The 20,037-nt window shown below is 38.6% G+C and overlaps 1 protein-coding gene across 1 annotated transcript in view; it reads left to right on the top strand.

The window, feature by feature from the left end:
- LOC150079035 (lactadherin-like) overlaps positions 1-20,037 on the top strand; it is a 300,762-nt gene that overhangs the window by 148,631 nt on the left and 132,094 nt on the right. The window contains exon 4 of the mRNA XM_090383407.1: positions 2,567-2,689. Within this exon, the coding sequence (XP_090239533.1) occupies positions 2,567-2,689 (123 nt within the window). The remainder of the gene's footprint in view (positions 1-2,566; positions 2,690-20,037) is intronic.

Below are 20,037 nucleotides of genomic sequence, written 5' to 3'. Positions count from 1 at the left end.
CAGTGCACAAATTTACAAGTGCCATTTAAAAAGCACTTATAAATTACTATAAAGTAAGAGCTAAATTACAGACGTCTAACACCTAGTCATGGTGTCTGTATTTGCAGAAACCGAAGCTGAACGTATAGCGATGGCTACTTCAGTTTTCATTGCGTGTTTTTTTTTTTTTTTTTTGTTATTTTTTTTTATTATATGGAGTCAGTTGAATTTATTGAGAGCAAGCAAGGCAAACTCAACTACTGTATCACGACTACAAGTTTACGACACAACTGACAAAAACGGATTGAAGTTTTGGCACTTGCTAATTTATTCAACAAATGTAATGGGTATTTCCAGCGATGTCGTAATGATTTCGCGAACACATATCTGTGCCACTTTTTCTGAAATAAAAAAAAAAGCTATTATTTTTAGGCCACCTGAATAAATAACTTCATCTGCCATGCATTGTCTGTAAATTGCGTGTGCTCTACGGTCGATTTGCCTGTTTTTCTGGACGGAAAACCCGAGGTGCCGGTTTAAAAACCTTGCTGTCCACGCCTGAGACCGAATAACTCAGCCACGTAGTGAAAAAAGCCTACCTAAAGTTCCTCGCGTCATCGACGGGATTCGAACCCGGGCTTTTTCCACTCGGTGTGGGGAGAACGATGACAATACCACTGTGCTACCCCAACAGACTTTTTCTGAAATACATAGAAAAATGTGTATTCAATAGCGAAAGAAGAGTTTACGCAGAATTGAATAATATTTGATGAATTTGCTGATGCTTTGAAATTGCCAATGTACAGAAGTAGGAACTTTGCTTGACGTGCTTAGCTTTGGTCCGAAACTCCTATGGAAATCGTTGTATCAGATACCCTTACAAAGTCTATGAATGAAGGAACTTCTTCCGTTTCGATTACATTAATGATGGCCGACTGATTGAACTTCACAGTTGGTGTGCACACCAACGCTGATGTTAATAGTATGGGAGCAAAATTCACAACAGGCTTCCACTACACAAGAGCCCCGGATCCAAGATAAAAACTTGGCACTATCCTATTTGCTAATGGAGTTAACTGCTGACAGCGCCTCTTGCCTGTATGCATACCACGTTTTTCTAGGAGCATCGGCAAGAGGAGTCTGTAAGCAGGTAAGAATTTAACTCTTTAAATTAAGGTTAGAATTTAATCTCTTTAAATTCTTACCTGCTAACAGTATTTAATCTAGATTTCCTGTTTTCTATTGCAATGGCAATTCAAAACTTAATACTTTAGAATCGTAATTTGCAAATTGTAATTATAATATTGATAGCTGTAATTGTAACAGTGGTAGTTATAATTGTAAAAATTTGATAATTGTAACTGTTATATTCTAAAATATTCAAACTTTGTAACATTTTCTATTTTTTGTTTCGCCAACAGCATGGTCTTTTTCGGGTATCGGTAAGATACCCGAAATGTCACTTTAATGTCTAGTAATTTAGGCGAACAGCCTAATAAACTATATTATTAATTTGACGTGATATTAATATAATAATAAGCTAAATGGAAAACAACCACGTAGCGTCAATATAGTTAGGGATATTGAATCTCGAATTTACGATTCGTAATCTGAATTCAGATGGCTGTGCTTTCAAAGTGGCTTGAAGTACTGCTACATGATTTCAGGATATTTAACTCTTTTTTTTTTTTTTTTTTTTTTTATTTAACAATAATCGCAGAATCACCCCTTCGGCAGCATGTTATGGAATGGAAAAATAAGATTCCTAAAATGGAGTCAAGGCGGAGAGTTTGGTAAAATTCAAAGAGGACTTGGATAACCACTTTTTGAAGATGAGACTTAATGTTATAGAAGGTGTTTTTTTGGTAGATACAGAATAAGTTCGCTTCATTGTATCATGCCATTTGAACCAACACCTAAATTAGAATAGGCCATCACACTGGCTCTGGCACCAGAGGAACGTTAGAACAGTTCCGCATTCACGCTCCTATTTCTAGCCGTGAGGAATTCAAGCCATTGTAGGTATCAGAATTATTAAATTACAAATAGAAACTATTTTATTTTGAAAATTTTTGGAAGCTCTCTGATCAGTAGCTTATCATCATCTGTTGTATTATCTGGTGCAATGTAATTTGTTTATTAATTAAATACGTTCTCTTTTTGTCCTTTTCCTTCCCCTGAGCTCAGGGCCTTCGTGCAGCTGCACTCTGCACCATAATCACAGTACTACGGCCACTGTCCCTGATATATTAATGCATATATGCACGTCCCTGGGAAGGTTGACGCGGAACCTTGGATTCAGTATTAATTACAAGAATAAAGCTGCCATCAGAAATAAAGTATATACAGTATATATATATTTTTTTTTTTTCATCAACGCATTTCTACTCCTAATCTGTTTTTTTAGGTTCAAACAAAGGGTATATGCAATTAAGCATTATATTATACAATTGCGGTGAAATAAATTATGATGACGTATATTATAAAATGTATATTGAATTTGAAATAATTTGCGATGACGAGAAACGTATTGTTGGGAGAGATAGGTCATGTTTCCATCTACTAATATATATTCATGAATTACTAGGTAACTGGAGTGATGACTCAAGGGCGAGGAGATGGTAGGCAGTGGGTCACATCATACTTAGTCTCACACAGCATGGATGCCTTCCACTGGAAGTACTGCTCAGATGTTTATGGCAATCGAAAGGTGGGTATGAGGATGAACGCTTTTGTGAGTCAACGTCTTGAAATTCCTTGATGATAAACGATAACTAAATAAACAGGTCATTTTTATCTTAAAAGTGTTTGTTCACTTCACACGATGACATGAAGTAAACCAAGTACTTTTAATTAAGATAAAAATACTTATTGTAAAAATATATCGAAAAACGGTTTGTGAGAGCATTTTTCCTAATATTTAGAGAGAGAGAGAGAGAGAGAGAGAGAGAGAGATTTTAAAGAACTAAAATTATTGAACTAACTTGTATTAATTTTTTTGAAAATGAATAAATACGAATATTTATAAACCTAATTTGAATTTCATCAAATTCAAATTCTGGTTTAAATTCAGTTATTTTGTTACTAAATTCAGTATACCTAAAAAAAAACCCCTACAAATACTATGCTAAAGCACCCTAAGTAAAAGATAGACTCATTCTAAAAAAGCTTTTAGTTAGTATGAGTTTGTTTTTTAAATATAAATTGCCATTAAATTTAATAGGGTTTTCACACGTTTCGATAAAGTAACTATGTTAAGTAAAATAAAGCTAACCAAAGGGAACTGCAATTATGCAGTTCTCTGTGTTAACAAAGTGCACTCAGTGAACAAAACAATTTTTTGTATTCTATGAACTTAATGTGAAGCTCGCAAGTTGTTTAATAATTATACTAACCCCCTATAAAATCCACTAGGAAGACCTGCAACGAGGGAGCCGATATAATAAATAAATATGATCTTTATTGTAAGGTGCAAAGATACACGCAGGTACCCTGACTTTACAAAACTCTTCACGACACTAAGCCAGGGTAACTCCCATGAAATATATTATGAAATGGATATTTTAAAAATAATTTCATTCCGATAAATGCAGTGAAATATGTTACCATACAAGATACACAAATACATTTTGTGTGGTGAAATATTTATTCTACTCACTTGTATTTCTATAGGGTTATCCAATTAAAATGCAACCCAATTTGCAATACAACAAAAATTTATAAAAACTAATATAGAATTTAATTAAAACTGTGACAGAATGTGCTGAAAGTCTAAATCTTGTTCGTGTGTATAAGTACATGTATTGTATCTTATGTACGGCGGTTACGGAACCTTAGTCCAACTAGCCCAGGTACTTTGTGATGATACAGAAACTCTGCAAAACGGCCAGAAATGCGTGTAATGTTACTTTTGTGCAATGTGTGTTGTTTCTGGCCTCTTTGTTACCAGGAAGGCAATAATCTGGAAAGCCTGCCCGTCTAGACCACGAGGAGATGGGCCCTGCAATCTTTGCCTGTCCTATGAAGGACGAAAACCACACCTGGTGGAAGTAGTGCTATGCCAGTGGGTGCTAGAAAATCCAATATCCACAGTTTCCCAAACTGGGGTGCCAGCAAAAAAATATAATAAAAGTAAATAGAAAAGCGAGAAAAATAAAAAAAAAAAAACATAAAGATAATTTAAAAAAGTAGAAAAGAGAAAATTTTAAAAATAAATAAAAGAGAGAAAAAGAAAAAGAAATAAAAAAGGGCGACAACATAAACAAAGAAAACGAAATAAAAAGGGCGACAACATAAACAAAGAAAACGAAATAAAAAGGGCGACAACATAAACAAAGAAAACGAAATTAAAAAAGAATTGGTGAGCAGTGCAATTTGAAACGGTTTAGATTTAAAACAACAAAGATGCTGTAACGCAGATGATAAGATAGCAGGTGAAGTCAGTTTCTAGAGATATCGATAGACGTTGCAGCAGTTGAGTTGGTTCCTTGTTGTTGTTGAGATGATGAGAGAGTCGAGAAAAGTTGCTTTCTTTTGGTGAAAATAGCAGAGGTAAATTGTTGTGGGGCTGAGAACGATAGAGAATTTTCAGTCAGTGCCACTTCATTTCCTTCAGAAAAATTGTTAACCAGCAGCTTGTAGCTTAGATCTATCGTCGTGGTATAGGTTGCAGCGATAAAGAATGGTGTCTAGATTTCCTCAGCACCAAGTAGAGACTGGCGTCAGACAAGCCAAATTGAAATAGTTTGGAGTTGATGAAGCCGTGCCCGATCAGTATATATGACATTGTTAAGCTGGAGAAAACCATTTGCGAGCGTTCTTGTTGAGAGGGAAGGTAACTACAGGTACAAAAGAGAGGGTGAATTGACCATTAGTACTGGAATCTCATTGTGATTTCCACACATTGGTAAGTTCATTCCAAATTCTCTGTTTCTCATTTTTGATGTCAGCAATTAGGTTACACGAGATGCTCTGAATATCGCCAGTAACTCCGTGCTTTATCCTTTGAAAATGATATGTAGGTCTAGTGGTAAGACTCCAGCAAGAACCTGCAGAGCAGCAGATGACACTGTCCTGCAGGCCTGGAGCATAGCAAGCAGCATAATCCGTTGAATGGAGATAAGCTTGAAACGAAGTTTAACGTTAACGGCTCTATGAAACCAGACTACCGAAGCATATGGTGTTATCGGAACGAATACTGCTGTATAATATAATAAGAAATTCTTCCTATTTAGTATCCAGTCCGATTTGCAAATGCGGATAATTGCTTAGTGAACTTCTTAATCTTCAAGGAGAGGTAATTAATATGAGAGAAGGATAACCTGCCATCTAAAATTACACCAAGTTGTTTTAATTGAGGTACCAAAGGGATTTCCTTATCGTCCTCTAGTCTGCGCGGGTAGCACAGTGGTATCGTCACTGTCCACCCCACACCGGGTGGAAAAGGCCCGTGTTCGAATCTCGTCGATGACGAGAGGAACTTTTATGGGCTTCTTTCACTCCGTGGCTGAGTTAGTCGGTCTCAGGCATAGATAGCGAGTCTCCCCCCCCCCATAAACTGGAGTGTTTCGATCGTCCAGCAAAACAGGCAAATCGACTAGAGATCAGGCGCAATTTACAGACAACACACATGGGTAGTTTAAGTGGCTTTCTAGGTCTTCTGTAATTTAACTTGCCCTTAAAAAACATAATTTTTGTTTTTATGCCTAATTTAATTATACTAGACCACTTGATTAACTCGGAAAGAATTATATTGACAAATTGTTCTAGTTGAAGGCGCGATCGACCTGAAATTAGTAGAATCAAATCATCAGCATAGGCGAAGGCAGAGATATTGTCAGGTTTTTACAAAATCCAGCTGTCCAAAACTATGTTCCAGAAGAGGGGGATCCCAGAACTAATCTCTGGGGCATCCTCTTGAGATGGTTCTTGAGAGAAACTGCTGTTTCGCGATTACTTGTATGAATCTATTTTGAAAATAGCTTCTGATAACTTCGAACAGTTGCTGAGAACACTTAGCTTTGGTAAGACAACTGAGAGCGCTCTCCTACCAGAGGAAATCAAAAGCTCCCTCGCAGTCAATGAATATGGCCAGTTCGTACATAGCACTAGAAGCTGATATGTGGTTAACTAAAGAGACCAAGGCGTCCTCACATAATTTTTACCTTCTTGAAGCCAAATTGGGAGGGAGATACTAAGTTATTCTGGGTGCTAACAGTCTTTCAAATAGTTTGCCAAGGTTCGCTAAAAGAGAGAGATGGCTCTGTATACGTTGGGATAAGATTTATTTTTGTTAGGATTTTGAATAATTTTGATCAAAGCTAGCTTCCTGAGATTAGGAAAATCCCCTCAATAAGACATTTATTGTACATTGTTAGAAGCTCTCTTACCCACCTGCTAGGTTGCCGATCCGGCCACTACACAGAACAATGGCCGGAAGCGAGAGAGAGATATGCCATATTACAAGAAGAAATGAAGCGGCTAATGGGGGAAACTCCGGGCTCCGCTCAGGCAACACACACACATCATTGCTGACCAGGTTCATCCTTTCATGGCAACGGTCTTCCCCTCTGGCAGTGCCGTCTTTCAGCAGGATAATACGTCATGCCACACCGCCCGGATTGTTGGAGACTGGTTGCGGAACACGAGGAAGACTTCCAGGTATTGCCCTGGCCTCCAAATTCCGCAAACATCAATCCCATCGAGCATCTGTGGTTTGAGCTCCAATCTGCGGCGTCTCAACTACGGACCTTACTGGAGTTAAAGGATCTGCTGGTTACGTGTTGGTACCAGATACAAAGGCCTCCCTAGCAGAGTGGTTAGGAGCGGGAGTGCAGTAACACATGCTACTTGAGTAAACCGGGGTTCAAGCCCCCTGACTGCTAAATACGGTTGATTTGCCAACCCACACTGGACCAGTGTGGCAGATTATGGTCTATTTCTCTCAACATGAATTGCTGAGGAGGCTTCCATCTGACAGTGGGTTGATAATAGCTGCAGTTTTTTTTTTTTTTTACCACAAGACACATTTCGTAATCTTGTAGCGTCCATGCCTCACCGCGTACGAGTTGTTTTGGCTGCACGTGGAGGACCAACATCATATTAGGTAGGTGGTCATAATGTTTTGGCTCATCGGTGTACTTATTCCCTCCAAAAGCGAATTCTTTTTTTCGAATATCTTTCTCATTATCTTACTAAAGTTATCTAATGTGTCTATTTCTTGTGCTAGTGTCGCTTGTTGATATTTACTAAAGGCTATCCTTTCTAATTTAAATTCTGCAAATGTTACTACACTATTTCAGTTAACCTTTCATTTTCTTTTATTGATTGCAACTTCTTTAAAAATATATCTACCCTTTCTGTGGGCCCACCCTTAAAAGTATTTAAATATTTACTCATTTTAAAATTTCCTCCCATATTCGAGTGTACACTATTATCTAACTCAACCGAGTTCTCCCTCTCCCATTCATCTCTCTCTCTCTCTCTCTCTCTCTCTCTCTCTCTCTCTCTCTCTCTCTCTCTCTCTCGCTTGTTGCCATCTGAGACCTTAAAAGCATTCATTGTTTACATTATATTTTCGAAATTAATAATTTTTTTTCTTTTATCTTTATTCCTCTTATTTCACTTAAATCAATAATCGACCTCAATTAATCAATCAACCTTAATGAACCAATCAACGATTTATTAATTAATAATTGACATTCAATTAATAATCTCACTTCATTAATCAATCAACAAATCAATAATTCATAAAACACCATAAATCAATAATTACTTTAAATCCACTCTTAGCCAGTAATCCACATGTTACTTGTTAAACATTTAAACACATTCGATACTTCAATCATTTATTTCATACTTACCATTTCTCATTAATCTATTAACTAATATTCTGGCTCGCCAACTGATTTTTAACGTATAGATCAGTAACTATTTTTTTTTTTTTTTTTAATTAAATAATTCCTCAATATTCAAGAGAAATACAGCTCCGAAAACTTCCGATCGTGGAAATTCCTTTCCTGACTCTAGATAATTGTGGGGAACTATCTCTTACTGTCTAATGTCAATTTTGGGGGGGAAAATTCTGGCGGGATAAGCGAATCATGGGAAAAAATCCTGGCTGGCTATCGCCAATCCTTGGGAAACTTTATCCCTGGCCGGCTCGACAATTGTGGGAACTTATCCCTTTTTATTCTCTGATTCACTATTCTGATGTGACTTACAACCTAAACAGGTATTTACTTATATATATAATCAAATTAATCCAAAAATTAAATAGAGAAATAAAAATTATATATTAAAATAAATAAGAAAAAAAAAAATATATATATATACATAATTACATTATATTCCCTCTCTCTCTCTCTTGATACACATGAACATCAAATTGGGCATATTACCTTCTGCCGACCGGGCTAGCCGGGTGGGTAAAGTGCCTGCCTGGTAACCCAAAGGTCGCGGGTTCGATTCCCGCCTCGGGCTTGGATCAAAGTACTGCAAAAACCTTGAGAGGTGCATTATGGCCACAGAAGCCGATGTGCCAACAACTACCAAAAAAATAATAATAATAAAAAATAACCTTCTCTAGCCCTCAGATCTTTCAGTGGGTTATGAACAAACTGGTTGCTCGGCTCAGAGCACTATTTGACAATAGCATCTAATACAGTACTCCGCATGTGATTTTACATCAGCTGGATAACTTACACACTCTCTCTCTACCACTGTTCCCTCCCCACCTCTTTTTTTTTTTTTTAAATAAAGTATTCAGTTCGACCTATCAGTCCTATTCATTGCCTATCAGTAACATAATCAAAATTCCAGGACTTTCTTACCTCGCCTCCAGATACATATCTTACAGTTCATCGAAGAAAATTAAATTTGAAGTACAGGAGAATAGGTATGTTTGTTTTTAGGTCCATTGTATTCAATATTTTATGAACGCCAATAAATATGTTTAATCAGCTTCAGCTGCAAAATAATACACCAAATATTTTACTGCACAGTTAAAAATTTCAGATTTTTAAACAAAAGCAGTGTATTGGTGTTGCATCACCGATACACCGCTTATCTGTAGATTCCATCGCGTTTGTTGCATGGGTCTAAAACTACGAAACCTCCAGGTTTACCTTAAGCAACATTATTTTTATATATAAATAATAATAAAAAAAAAAACCAGTTACATAACTTTTGTGCGACCACTCATCCGTATAGCACCTAAACAACTCAGCTGGGGCGCTTTATCCTTTGGGTTAAAATTAATTTGGAATGGCGCTTTGTAAAGTATAAACAATAAACTGTAGAATGATTTTCTGAGCAATTTACCAATGAACACGAACAGAAATAACATTTCTGTTTGTATTCCAGTTAAGAGAGGGAGAGAGAGAGAGAGAAAAATAAACATTCCGATTTTCAAATGTCGTTTTACAAATGACTTTTGCTATGCACGTCTCTATTCATTCTCCAAGTTTGCTAAAGATAAGAACTGTAAGAAATCACACGTACCCGTGATTTAAGTTTCTAAATTATAACCGTAATTTTCTTTTTGGAACTTTTTGGCGTTTTTTTCAATCTTTCTATCGCCTTATGTCAACATTTTATCAGAATGAAATTTTTATAGTTCTAAATTAAGAGTCGTCGGCAGTTGGTATTGTGAGATAAGGAAAAAAAAGTCGTTATTCTGGTCACATGATTCAGGGTGGAGACATTCCGCAGGAGTGGATACTCATATCTCAAGTGTCATTTGGCCAACTAAAGAGAAACCATTTATATAGAACGTTGAAGGTAATGGGTCTTCGTTGCCCGTAGACAAATTACTTTGTTGCCATGTGCGTGACTGGTGCCGTAGTTAAACGGAGATACATATCGTAACTAAGTGACCATGCTCTGCGCGGTCTTTTAGAACAAAGCACGAACGAGCTGTTATTGAAAATAAATTAGTTTGGCACAACGAGAAGTTTGCTTTATATAAGCATTTATTTTTCGCGCAGAAAATAAAAAATAAATTAAATACCTCAATACGTATTCAAAATTTTTGCTTAGCAGTACTGAAATTGTCTTTTCCAAAACAAAATCTGTCATTGGAAAGAATAATTTTGCTCTGCCAATTAATGATTTGATATTAAACTGTCTAATTCATACCGATATTACTTAGAAAACTTAAGACAAACTTTAATTATCTTTAAAGAGTAATAAAAAAAAAAAAAACTGTGCCGAATTTCAACCACTACTTGTGGTTAAAATTCGCCTACTCTTTTGTTCTTGTGATATTAAGGTTTTAAATGGATTAAGTGAACAAATAAATGCTGGTGACATCCTTATTTTTTCTGGGACATAGGGCGAAATAAATTGAAAAAACAAAGAATATTATTGTGCAGAAATGCGAAAATTTGCTTTTAGACAAAAGTGATTGATTGTTGGAACAAACTTCCATCTGGTGTTGTGGAAGTAGTTTGAATAAATTATTAGGGGGAGAACTGTACAGATGATTTTTTCTTCAAATTTTTATAAGCTTGCTTCATTTGCTTCTATTTAAATTCAAATTTTCTATCACACAGCTTTTTTTTTTTTTTTTTTGAGAATTTAAAAACTAGTCCAAAGGGTTAAAGAGAAATTTTACTACTTTCAAATTACTAAATTTTAGTATATTTATATACAGTGGATTCCGGTTATTTGGGCCAGCCGTTTATTTGGGGCAAATCTTAAAAAACAGAACCCAATCGAGAAAATAGCCAGGGTTTACTTCGCTTAAGGGACAACATGCCGTTTAATCGGGGCAAGAGACCGCAGCACTGGAGATTAAGATTGTCTCAGACCATATCACGTGGTTCGGTCGGATTTCTGGAGGTCACAAAACAATAAAAACAATTATTGTTTTTATTGTTTTGTGACCATAAAACAATAAAAACAATTAGCAGTCACCTGTTTATGGGCTTTTCTGTCAGTGCAATCTATCACAAACGGATAGTAAACTCGATCTTATTGAATTCGCGATAATAGTGACAGCTGGAAGTCTGTGGGTTATTATGGCGAAATGTGTTTCCACTTCCATGAAATCTTCAATCATATAAAAAAATTAATTTTCAGAATCTTCTCTTCATTCCTATTTTCGAAGCTTCGTAACTTGTTACTCCGTTTTCACTTGCGCGTATCGTGTTACTTGCAATTTGTGTCATTGTGTGTGCCGAGTTCTTTGTTATTGATTGCTTATCTTTTTACTGCTTTAAATTTTAACCCACAAATGTCACTGAATAGAAATGTCAACTAGTTAGTATGTACATATCACAGTACGTATTAATTATTCCGATTATCACGTATATTCTTCCGATTTTCACGTATCATTTAATTTTTTAATTGGTAAGGTAATAAAGGGTAAATTTGTGCTTATTATATCTTTACTTTTATAGCCTGTGGATAATATTCCTCCTATTTTCCTAATTAGAATCGCTGTTTAATAGAATTAAAATTCAATTCACAAACGAGATCACAATGACCAGCGCTTACTACACATCATATAGTGAACGGTACTTTTCTATGGTGAGTCCATCGTAACGTGATTTGATTGTGAAACAATTGTAAAGCAGGGGTCCATTGTATTTTTAACTATTTACGTGAAACTTCGGATAATTGGGGCAGCCGCTTAATCGGGCCGAAATGCACTATTCCCGATGTGTCCCAAATAACCGGAATTGACTGTATATATAAATCAATCATAGAATTTCAGTTACCATGTAAGAATATTACTGAAGCAAAATATAATATAAAAGTTCAATAAACTGAATGAAATAAAATTTTTTTTTTTCATATTGCTTCTATATATGTATATACCGGGTTGTTATAAAATAAGTTTCCCTATTCAAGAGACCTTAGTGTCAAAACGGTTAGAGTTAGCGCTGTGAAAATCGGCGGGTATGTCATTCAGGGTATGGGGAAGCGATTTGAAGAAGAAAAAATATTAGTTAAAATTTCTGCCACCGGGGAAACGCCGCTGCACATGTAAAAGTTGTCATTTACTTCAAAACACGCTGCTTACACAAATGCATTCTGTTAGATAAAAACAAAGGGCCAACGCCACCGTCAATAACCATTATGCCTCTTACAAAAAAGGAACGTGCTCTTTTAGTAAAACTATTCTACCAGAATAACAGGAACGCTAATGCAGCACTATATGAATATTGGAAACTTAAAGGTTTGCGTAAAGGACCTTTGACATCAGGGGCTTCCAAAACTAATAAAATTGAAGCGACCGAGGAATTCGAGGTGTAATTCGAGGCAGGGGACGACCACGTCAGTAGTGCCAGAGGTGTGTCAAGAGACTTGAACCTTCCTTGGTCTACTGTATGTATAGTGTTTCAAATAATTTTACACTGCTTCCCATACAAGATTCAAGTAGTGCAAGAACTAAAGTCTTGTGATCAGCAACAACGAATGGACTTTGCTCTACGATTTCTGGCTCGTATGGAACTTGACCATACATGGGCTCGAATGATCTTGTGGTCCGATGACGCACATTTCACTTTTCATGGGACTGTAAATGCTCAAAGCTACCGAATATGGGGAACTTCTCATCCATCTGCTGTGCATAAAAGATCACTACCAAGTCCATACATTACAGTATGGTGTGGATTCACAGCAGAGTTAATAATCAGACCATTTTTCTGTGAAGAGTGTACACCTCATGGCCCAGTAAGGTGTACGGTAACTAGTGCATGGTACTGTGCTCTTCTAAGTGATCACATTATTCCCTCTCTGCAAGAAAGGCAATGTTTGGAGACTATAGTGTTCATGCAAGATGGTGCCGCTACTCACGTTGGTCGACAAGTGAAGGAACTGCTCCGTTCAACATTCGGAAATGATCGCAACATTTCTAGAGACTTTCCGCAGTTCTGGCCAGCCCAATCAGCAGATCTCAATCCTTGTGATTTCTGGCTATGAGGATACCTGAAAGACGTGGCGGCATACAGACGCTTATAGATTTGAAAGCAAGCATTAAACAGCATGAAGCCAACATCCCCCAATGATATGCTATGCGAAACTGTTGAACGGTCCTCCGTTTTCAGAATGTCATCTCAAGTGAAAGAAAGCACATAAAACTACATCTGTAAATTTCTAAGTTCTGATATTAAAATCTAATCCTAAGTTAAGTATTCCATCTCATGTTTATAGTGCCAATTTCTCCCCTGGTGGCGGAAATTCGAACTAATTTTTTCTTCTACAAATCGCCTCCATATCCTAAATTACATATCCACCGAGTTTCAAAGCGCTATCTCGAAACGTTTTGACACTAGGGTCTCCTTAATAGGGAAATTTATTTCATAACCACCCGGTACATATAGAGTGGCAGACAAAAAAAACTGAATCACTTGTGAATTTTGCAAATAATGTGTTTTGCGCTGCATTGTAGGTTGCAGAAATGTTCGAAATGCATTTGTTAGTTGGGATATATATCTCTGTGAATGAAATCCAATAAAAAAACTCCATCTGATATACCTAATTTCCATAAATATCTTCCCAAAGAGTAAAATGCGTAATTAATGGAAATATGAGAAATCATGCAAATGGTAATCATGACAACCAAACATACATTTTATTGCATTTCGTGTACAAACTAAAATGACAAGTTAACGTAATAGTATTGCGTACTGTAAATCAGTAAAATAAGTCCATATTTTGTTGTTCATCCTCGAGCTACAATTACAGGCTTGCAACGATTTGGCATAGTTAATCAACTTCCGGATATACGGTTACCCAATATCCTGAAACCCTTGCAATGCTCTCCTGCAGCTGAATCTTACTTGTTGGCTTCTTCTGAGTAATTTTGATGATATCATGTACCAGCAATTTTCAATAGGGTTCAAATTTGCACTGTTGCCAGGCCAGTCCAACACTGTAATGCCAGCATTTCTGAAGTATGAATGCACCTTAACGGAGAAAAACGAGGGAAAACATTGGTGTAAGTATGTTTTAAGCCTTGTGAGACAAGAAGATAAACTCATCATGAAATCTAAATAGCATAAAACTTACCAATTTTGCTTTCTGGCAAGGTTCTGAGACGTGCAGTTTTGGACGTCTGTTTGGTGATCCCCAATGACAGGTTTAAGGCACGCTTCCAAGATAGCAGTGCAGGTCTCTGCATTCAGTTTTTTTTTTTCCTCGTCTTTTTCCCATTATATATATGAGATCAGCGTTTTTACTGTTTTGGCATGAAATTTTTACGGCCGGATGCCCTTCCTGACGCCAACCCTCACTCTTTATTCGGGCTGGGGATATGCGGTGGTCATTCCCTGACCTTCCGCATCCTCCGTCTTTGGTGATCACGGGCTCGAACCCCGATCTAATCAGGAAGTGCGTGCTACGCACTGCTGCTCCTGCCCACCTGGCTATGGAGGCGCCAATTCTGCATTTTCTGGAGGTTTCTGCATTTAGTTATTAAACTTAATTCGCCCCACCCTTTTACTTGTTATGCATACCATCGGACCGGCGGGGAACTTTACAGTCGGTGTTATCGAGTCAGGATGATATGCCTCCGATTTTCGTCTTCTGACATATCGCTTCCCATCCGAGCCATGCAGGTTGAATTTCGATTCGTCAGAAAAGATGACTGTGTCCCATTGCTTTTTTGTCCATGAAACATGCGTTTTAGCCCAAGCAAGTCGCTTCTACCTCATTTGTTGGGTCAACAAAGGCGTCTCCTTCGGCCGATAGGCATGCAGATCCCATTCCGAAAGCCGTCGTCTTTGGATAGTTCGTGCACTTGTGTCAACACCTGAGGCCATCTCAAAATCCAGTTTTAGATCAGGAGCACTAGCAGGACGATTACGAAGGCATAGCCGTTTCAAATATCGATCTTGGGAAGGCGTAGTCACTCTCTTACGGCCTGATCCAGGTTTTCTCTTCACATCACCGGTTTCACGCTTTAATTTCAGCACCCGGGATACTGTTGACCGGTAGCAGCCTATTTTATCAGCGATAGCAGCTAGAAAGCCCTTCCTGGGACAGAACAACAGCTACACTTTTTTTTCTTGGTGTCAGCTGAACATATGGAGCCATGCTTACACTGCAACAAAACAGAATACTAATGAGCGTGTCTACTCTTCCAACGCCGTATTTATAGAAACGGCTGATGCAATACCTTGCAATTACTGTCTGATGCAATAGAAGCGTTATCTGACGTAATACCTTTGCTTTGCGAAAAACAAAATGATTGTAATCAAACAATATCTTATACGTTTCACTACAAATGTCACTTTTTCTAAGGTGATGCAGTTTTTTTTTTTTTTTCATTTTTCTTCTTATTACTTCTTTTATTTAAAATATACTTCTAAATATACAAGAAAAATATAGTTCTTTTTAATATTCTCGTACCTTGCGTGTTTTTCGTAGTTCCAGCTAGCTCATTTCGTTTGGCTAGCTCATTACCCTCAATCTACTAATAAATATCTGTTATGGTCGTTTAGAACATTTTTGCTAAAAAAAATTGCAGTGTCCCTGGTCCATAAACCATTTAAATATTGTATATACAGGATTGTTAAAATTAAAGTGTTCCTATGTAGAGCGCTGTGGAGCGAGTTCTAAGGCTCGTACTGAGGAGAAATTTGGACAACAGGTACAATAAAGAATGCGCTCGTCATTTATTGGAAAAAAGAAATTAGTTACAAAATTTGTCACTGTATGGCGCGTATGTTTCAGCACCTGTATGTTTGAAACCTTAGTTACGATTATACAAATAACTTACGTTATTTGCATAATCGTAAGTTATTGCCACAGCGCCACTACTCAGCTCTACTGTACTGTATAAAAGCAAAGCAGTATCTTCAAAATCATACAGTGCTGTAGATGTTTCTTGCACTACAGCAGCATGTCAACAACGCTGCAGGAAAAGATGCTATTAGTGAAGCTGCTATCAGAACAGCAACAATCCAGCTGCGGCTATCAGAATTCCGGCGTCAGAAGCGCATAAGGTGTGGACCCACGACATAAGGTGTGGACCTATGACTGTTTGTGCTGTCCGCAAAATGATTGCGAAATTTGAAGCTGCAGGACATCTTGGTTCAACCAGGTAGAGGTCGAAAACGAGTGGACTCCTCTCGTGTTGAAGATGTGGCTATGGCTGTCGTGAATTTATCAAGTCAATCTCCATGTGGTAGCGCGAGTGTATCAGCTGTTTCTGGTGAAGTGGACATGCCGTATTCGACTAAGGCTAGTATGCGTCAGGTGTTGCGGTACTATCCTTACAATATGCACATGCTACAGCAGCTAAAGCATGGTGATGTAGATATTCGTTACACATACGCACTTCAGTTTCTGACGCGAATGACAGTGGATATCACTTGGCCATGGAACGTCCTTTGGAGTGATGAAGCCCGCTTCTGCTTAAATGAACAAGTGAATACGCACAACTGTTGCATTTGGGCAACAGAAAACCCTCGAGTTATCCAAGAGGTCCCGTTTCATTCTCCAAAAGTGACAGGGTGGTGTGGGTTTAGATTGGGCCATATTTTTTTAAACAAGTAACACTGACTGGACCCCGCACTTGTTCCGTCACCTGACAGCGATATTATGAAATGTTGGCAAATTTCGCAATACCAGAGCTGCATAAATGTGGCTGCCTTCAGAATACGATATTCATGCAAGATGGTGCGCCACCCCATACCCACCGTTGTGTCCAAAGATTGCTAAGGCAACACTTTACAGACGAACGGGTCATTAGCTGTTGTTTCCATCTTGGCCACCCCGATCACCGGACCTCACCCCATGCGACTTCTAGTTGTGGGTTTTTTTTAAAGAACCAGGTGTATCAGCAACTTTTTACAACAACAAACGTAAACTGGGAACCATCCAGCGCACCATTACATGGGCATGCTGCACAGTTAGCAACCACAACTTCAGGTTCTTGCGGGCGTCCTTCCGCTTGATCTGGAGGTTATTCGAGGGAGCTTCCACTACTATCTATCCAGGGGCATACCAGCAACTATCCTCGGACACTCCATCAATAACCTGAAGAAAGCAGGCAGGAAATCAGGCATCCTACTACTTCAGACTTGGCAAGACAGATGGACTGCTACCGACAAGGGCCCAATCACCAAGAAATTTATACCTTATGTGAATGCCGTATTTCCCAAGTCTCCAAATTGGTTCTCTCCTGGTCGTTATACCACCTAGCTCATTACCGGACACGGATCAATAAACCACAAACTAACGTCCATGGGAATCATTGACAACCCCTACTGTGCATGGGGTGAAATAGAAGACTGGAACCATCTAGTATATACCTGTCGACACTGAGGCATCCTGTTTACTCGTATACAAGATAACCCTCAAGGAAATGAACACTTATTCATCACAGAAGAAAACTACTACTATGAGTTTACCAAGTTTGTACAAGCCCTCTTCACAAGATGAAGCACCCTATTGCCAACACAAAATAGGAACACCCCAAACATCTGATCCTTACCTAACTGGCCAACCGATCTTAACCTGGATAGGATCAATTGGCGTACAGTCCATCTGATTCGTCAGTGGCAACTTACAAGCAGCTCTCTTGCTGTGTCTTATTTATCCTCCTTCCCGGGTTCCCCTTTCACCTGATGGCGCTTATTGCTCCATTGATAACCTGGAGGATGCCTTCGCCGACATCCTCCATATTTCTAGCTATACCCTCCATTCTTGCGTACACTCTGTACTTCCCCGACTCTACCTTTTTTTTTTTTTTTGTCTCCGTCCAGGAAGCTCTGGCGGAGAAAAGCCAGAGAATAATGGGCAGCCTGGCTACATCCTAGTGGTGTGTGCGGGCAACGTGGAGTCCCACCAGGGGCCCTGCGGCCAAATGCCAGGACACACAACAGAACCTAACGCAATATGTCATATATACAACACACAACATTTTTCTGGCATTTACATAGTACTGTATTCCTTCACAGCGAACATATGGCGCAGATGTAGGAAACCAGAGGTGGCGCCTGACCCTAATACTATGCACACTATGTATCGGGAAGGATATCAAACTCTGGCAGATCTGAAGGATAGCTTTAGACGTCATGTGCTAGCTATTCCAGTTAACACGTTACGTTCTGCTGTAGAAAATGCTGTTCTTCGAATGGAAATTGTTGTTGACCAAAATGGAGGACACATTGAACAATTGTATCGCTGTTCAAGTGATTTGTATTGCCACGCTCCATACAGTGACAAATTTTGTAACTATTTTTTTTTTCCAATAAATAGCGAGCGCATTCTTTATTGTACCTGTTGTCCAAATGTATCTTTAGTACGAGCCAGGGCCCTCTACATAAGGATACTTTAATTTTAACAACCCTGTATTGTAATATTCCTCTTCAACTTCTTATAAATACAATGTGTATATACAGTAAGTTTGTAATTAATCTATTTATTGTAGGACAGGGGTCGGCGACCTTTTTTGATTGAAGAGCCACTTTTGATCTAATTAAAAAAAAAAGAGAGAGAATCGGAAGAGCCGCACTTCAGCTCATGCTGGGAGAGGGCGGGGGTTTAAGAAATGGAATAGAGTGGAAAAGTGTTTTATTAAAAATATATTTTGAAATATTATTTATTAACACTGAAATAACGTAACAAACACCCAATTAGGTACGAATTAATGTTAATTTTGCTGCTGAACTTCTTGAGCGAGTCTCTCAACATCAGGCGTGTATGCCGTAATTTTAATCTTTAAACATGCTGAGAGACTCGCATTGTTCCGACGGTTTCTTGATTTATTTTTAATATAGTTCCTGTTCGAAACTATTTGCTCGCAGAAATACGTCGAACTGAGAGAAGTCCAAACGCAAATATTGTCAAATTTATATATGTAATCGAACACAATTGATCTTGCTTTTTCAACTCTATCACCGTCCATTTGTGTAGAATTGCAAGGGCAGCCTTTTGCCTCTCCAAATCCTCAATTTCAGTTTTAAGGCATTTTAGTCTTGCACTGTATATGTCCTTGAATTTTAAGTCCTCTAACTCCATTTAATATTGTGCTTCATGTGGGCTAAAAGTTAGAGCCGCAGTTGCCGAACCCTGCTGTAGGATATACAGTATATATATACGCTGTGCTGCACTTTATTAGGTACACCTGCCTAGTAGCATGTTGAGCCTCCTTTAGCCCTCAAAAACAGCCTGAATTCGTCTAGACATGGATTGAACAAGATGCTGAAAACGTTGTGCAGGAATGGAGTGCCATGCAAACATAAGTGTCACGCAGTTCCTTGAGATTCGACGGAGTTGTAGGCCTGCACCGAACAACCCTTTCCAGCTCATCCCAAAGATGTTCAATAGGATTCAGATCCCTGGACTGGGCCGGCCACTGCAGCAAAGAAAAGTCATTGTCATGTTCCTGGAACCATTCCACAGTGATTCGGGCTTTGTGTACCGGCCCATTATCCTTCAGGAAGTAACCATCTATCTGCCTGAAGTTAAACTGTCAACATGAACGGATGCACTTGATCAGCAACGATGTTTAGGTGTGATGTGGCATTCAGAAGTGAATCTATGGGTATCGATGGACCCAACAAATACCAAGAAACACATTCCCCACACCATAACACTGCCCCCACCACCACAGTAGTTGTCAGACATGGCGGGTCCATGGATTCAAATTTCTGAGCCTTCCATCGACATGATGCACCAGGAACTTCGACTCGTCAGAGCAAGCAACTGTTTTCCGATCCTAGATAGTCCAGTGCTGGTGTTGCTGTGCCCACAGGAGGAGTGCTCTCTTGTTCTTCATCGATAACAAAGATACGCGATGTGGCGGTCGGTTGTTGTAGCCCATTCGCGACAAAGTGCGACTAGTGGTCCGCTGCGATATTTTGTTCTGCGCAACAAAGTTGTATTCTGACGTGATGTGCGGCATTGTGGCCCATCTGTTTGCTTGCACAATTCTAGCCATCCTCCTCTGACCTCTCTCTCGAGAGAAACTAAGGAACAATGCAGCACTTGTAGCAAGAGTATCTCGCAGGGACTGGGGACTCAACAGGAAGACCCTGTCCCTGTATTATACAACAATATTCATCCCAGCGATCACCTACGGATCGCCAATCTGGTTCA

This window comes from Mastigoproctus giganteus, chromosome 10, assembly GCF_048544385.1.
Source record: "Mastigoproctus giganteus isolate SK-2022 chromosome 10, ASM4854438v1, whole genome shotgun sequence".
In the NCBI taxonomy this organism is placed as follows: domain Eukaryota; kingdom Metazoa; phylum Arthropoda; class Arachnida; order Uropygi; family Thelyphonidae; genus Mastigoproctus; species Mastigoproctus giganteus.
This window is presented reverse-complemented; position numbering and strand designations above follow the sequence as displayed.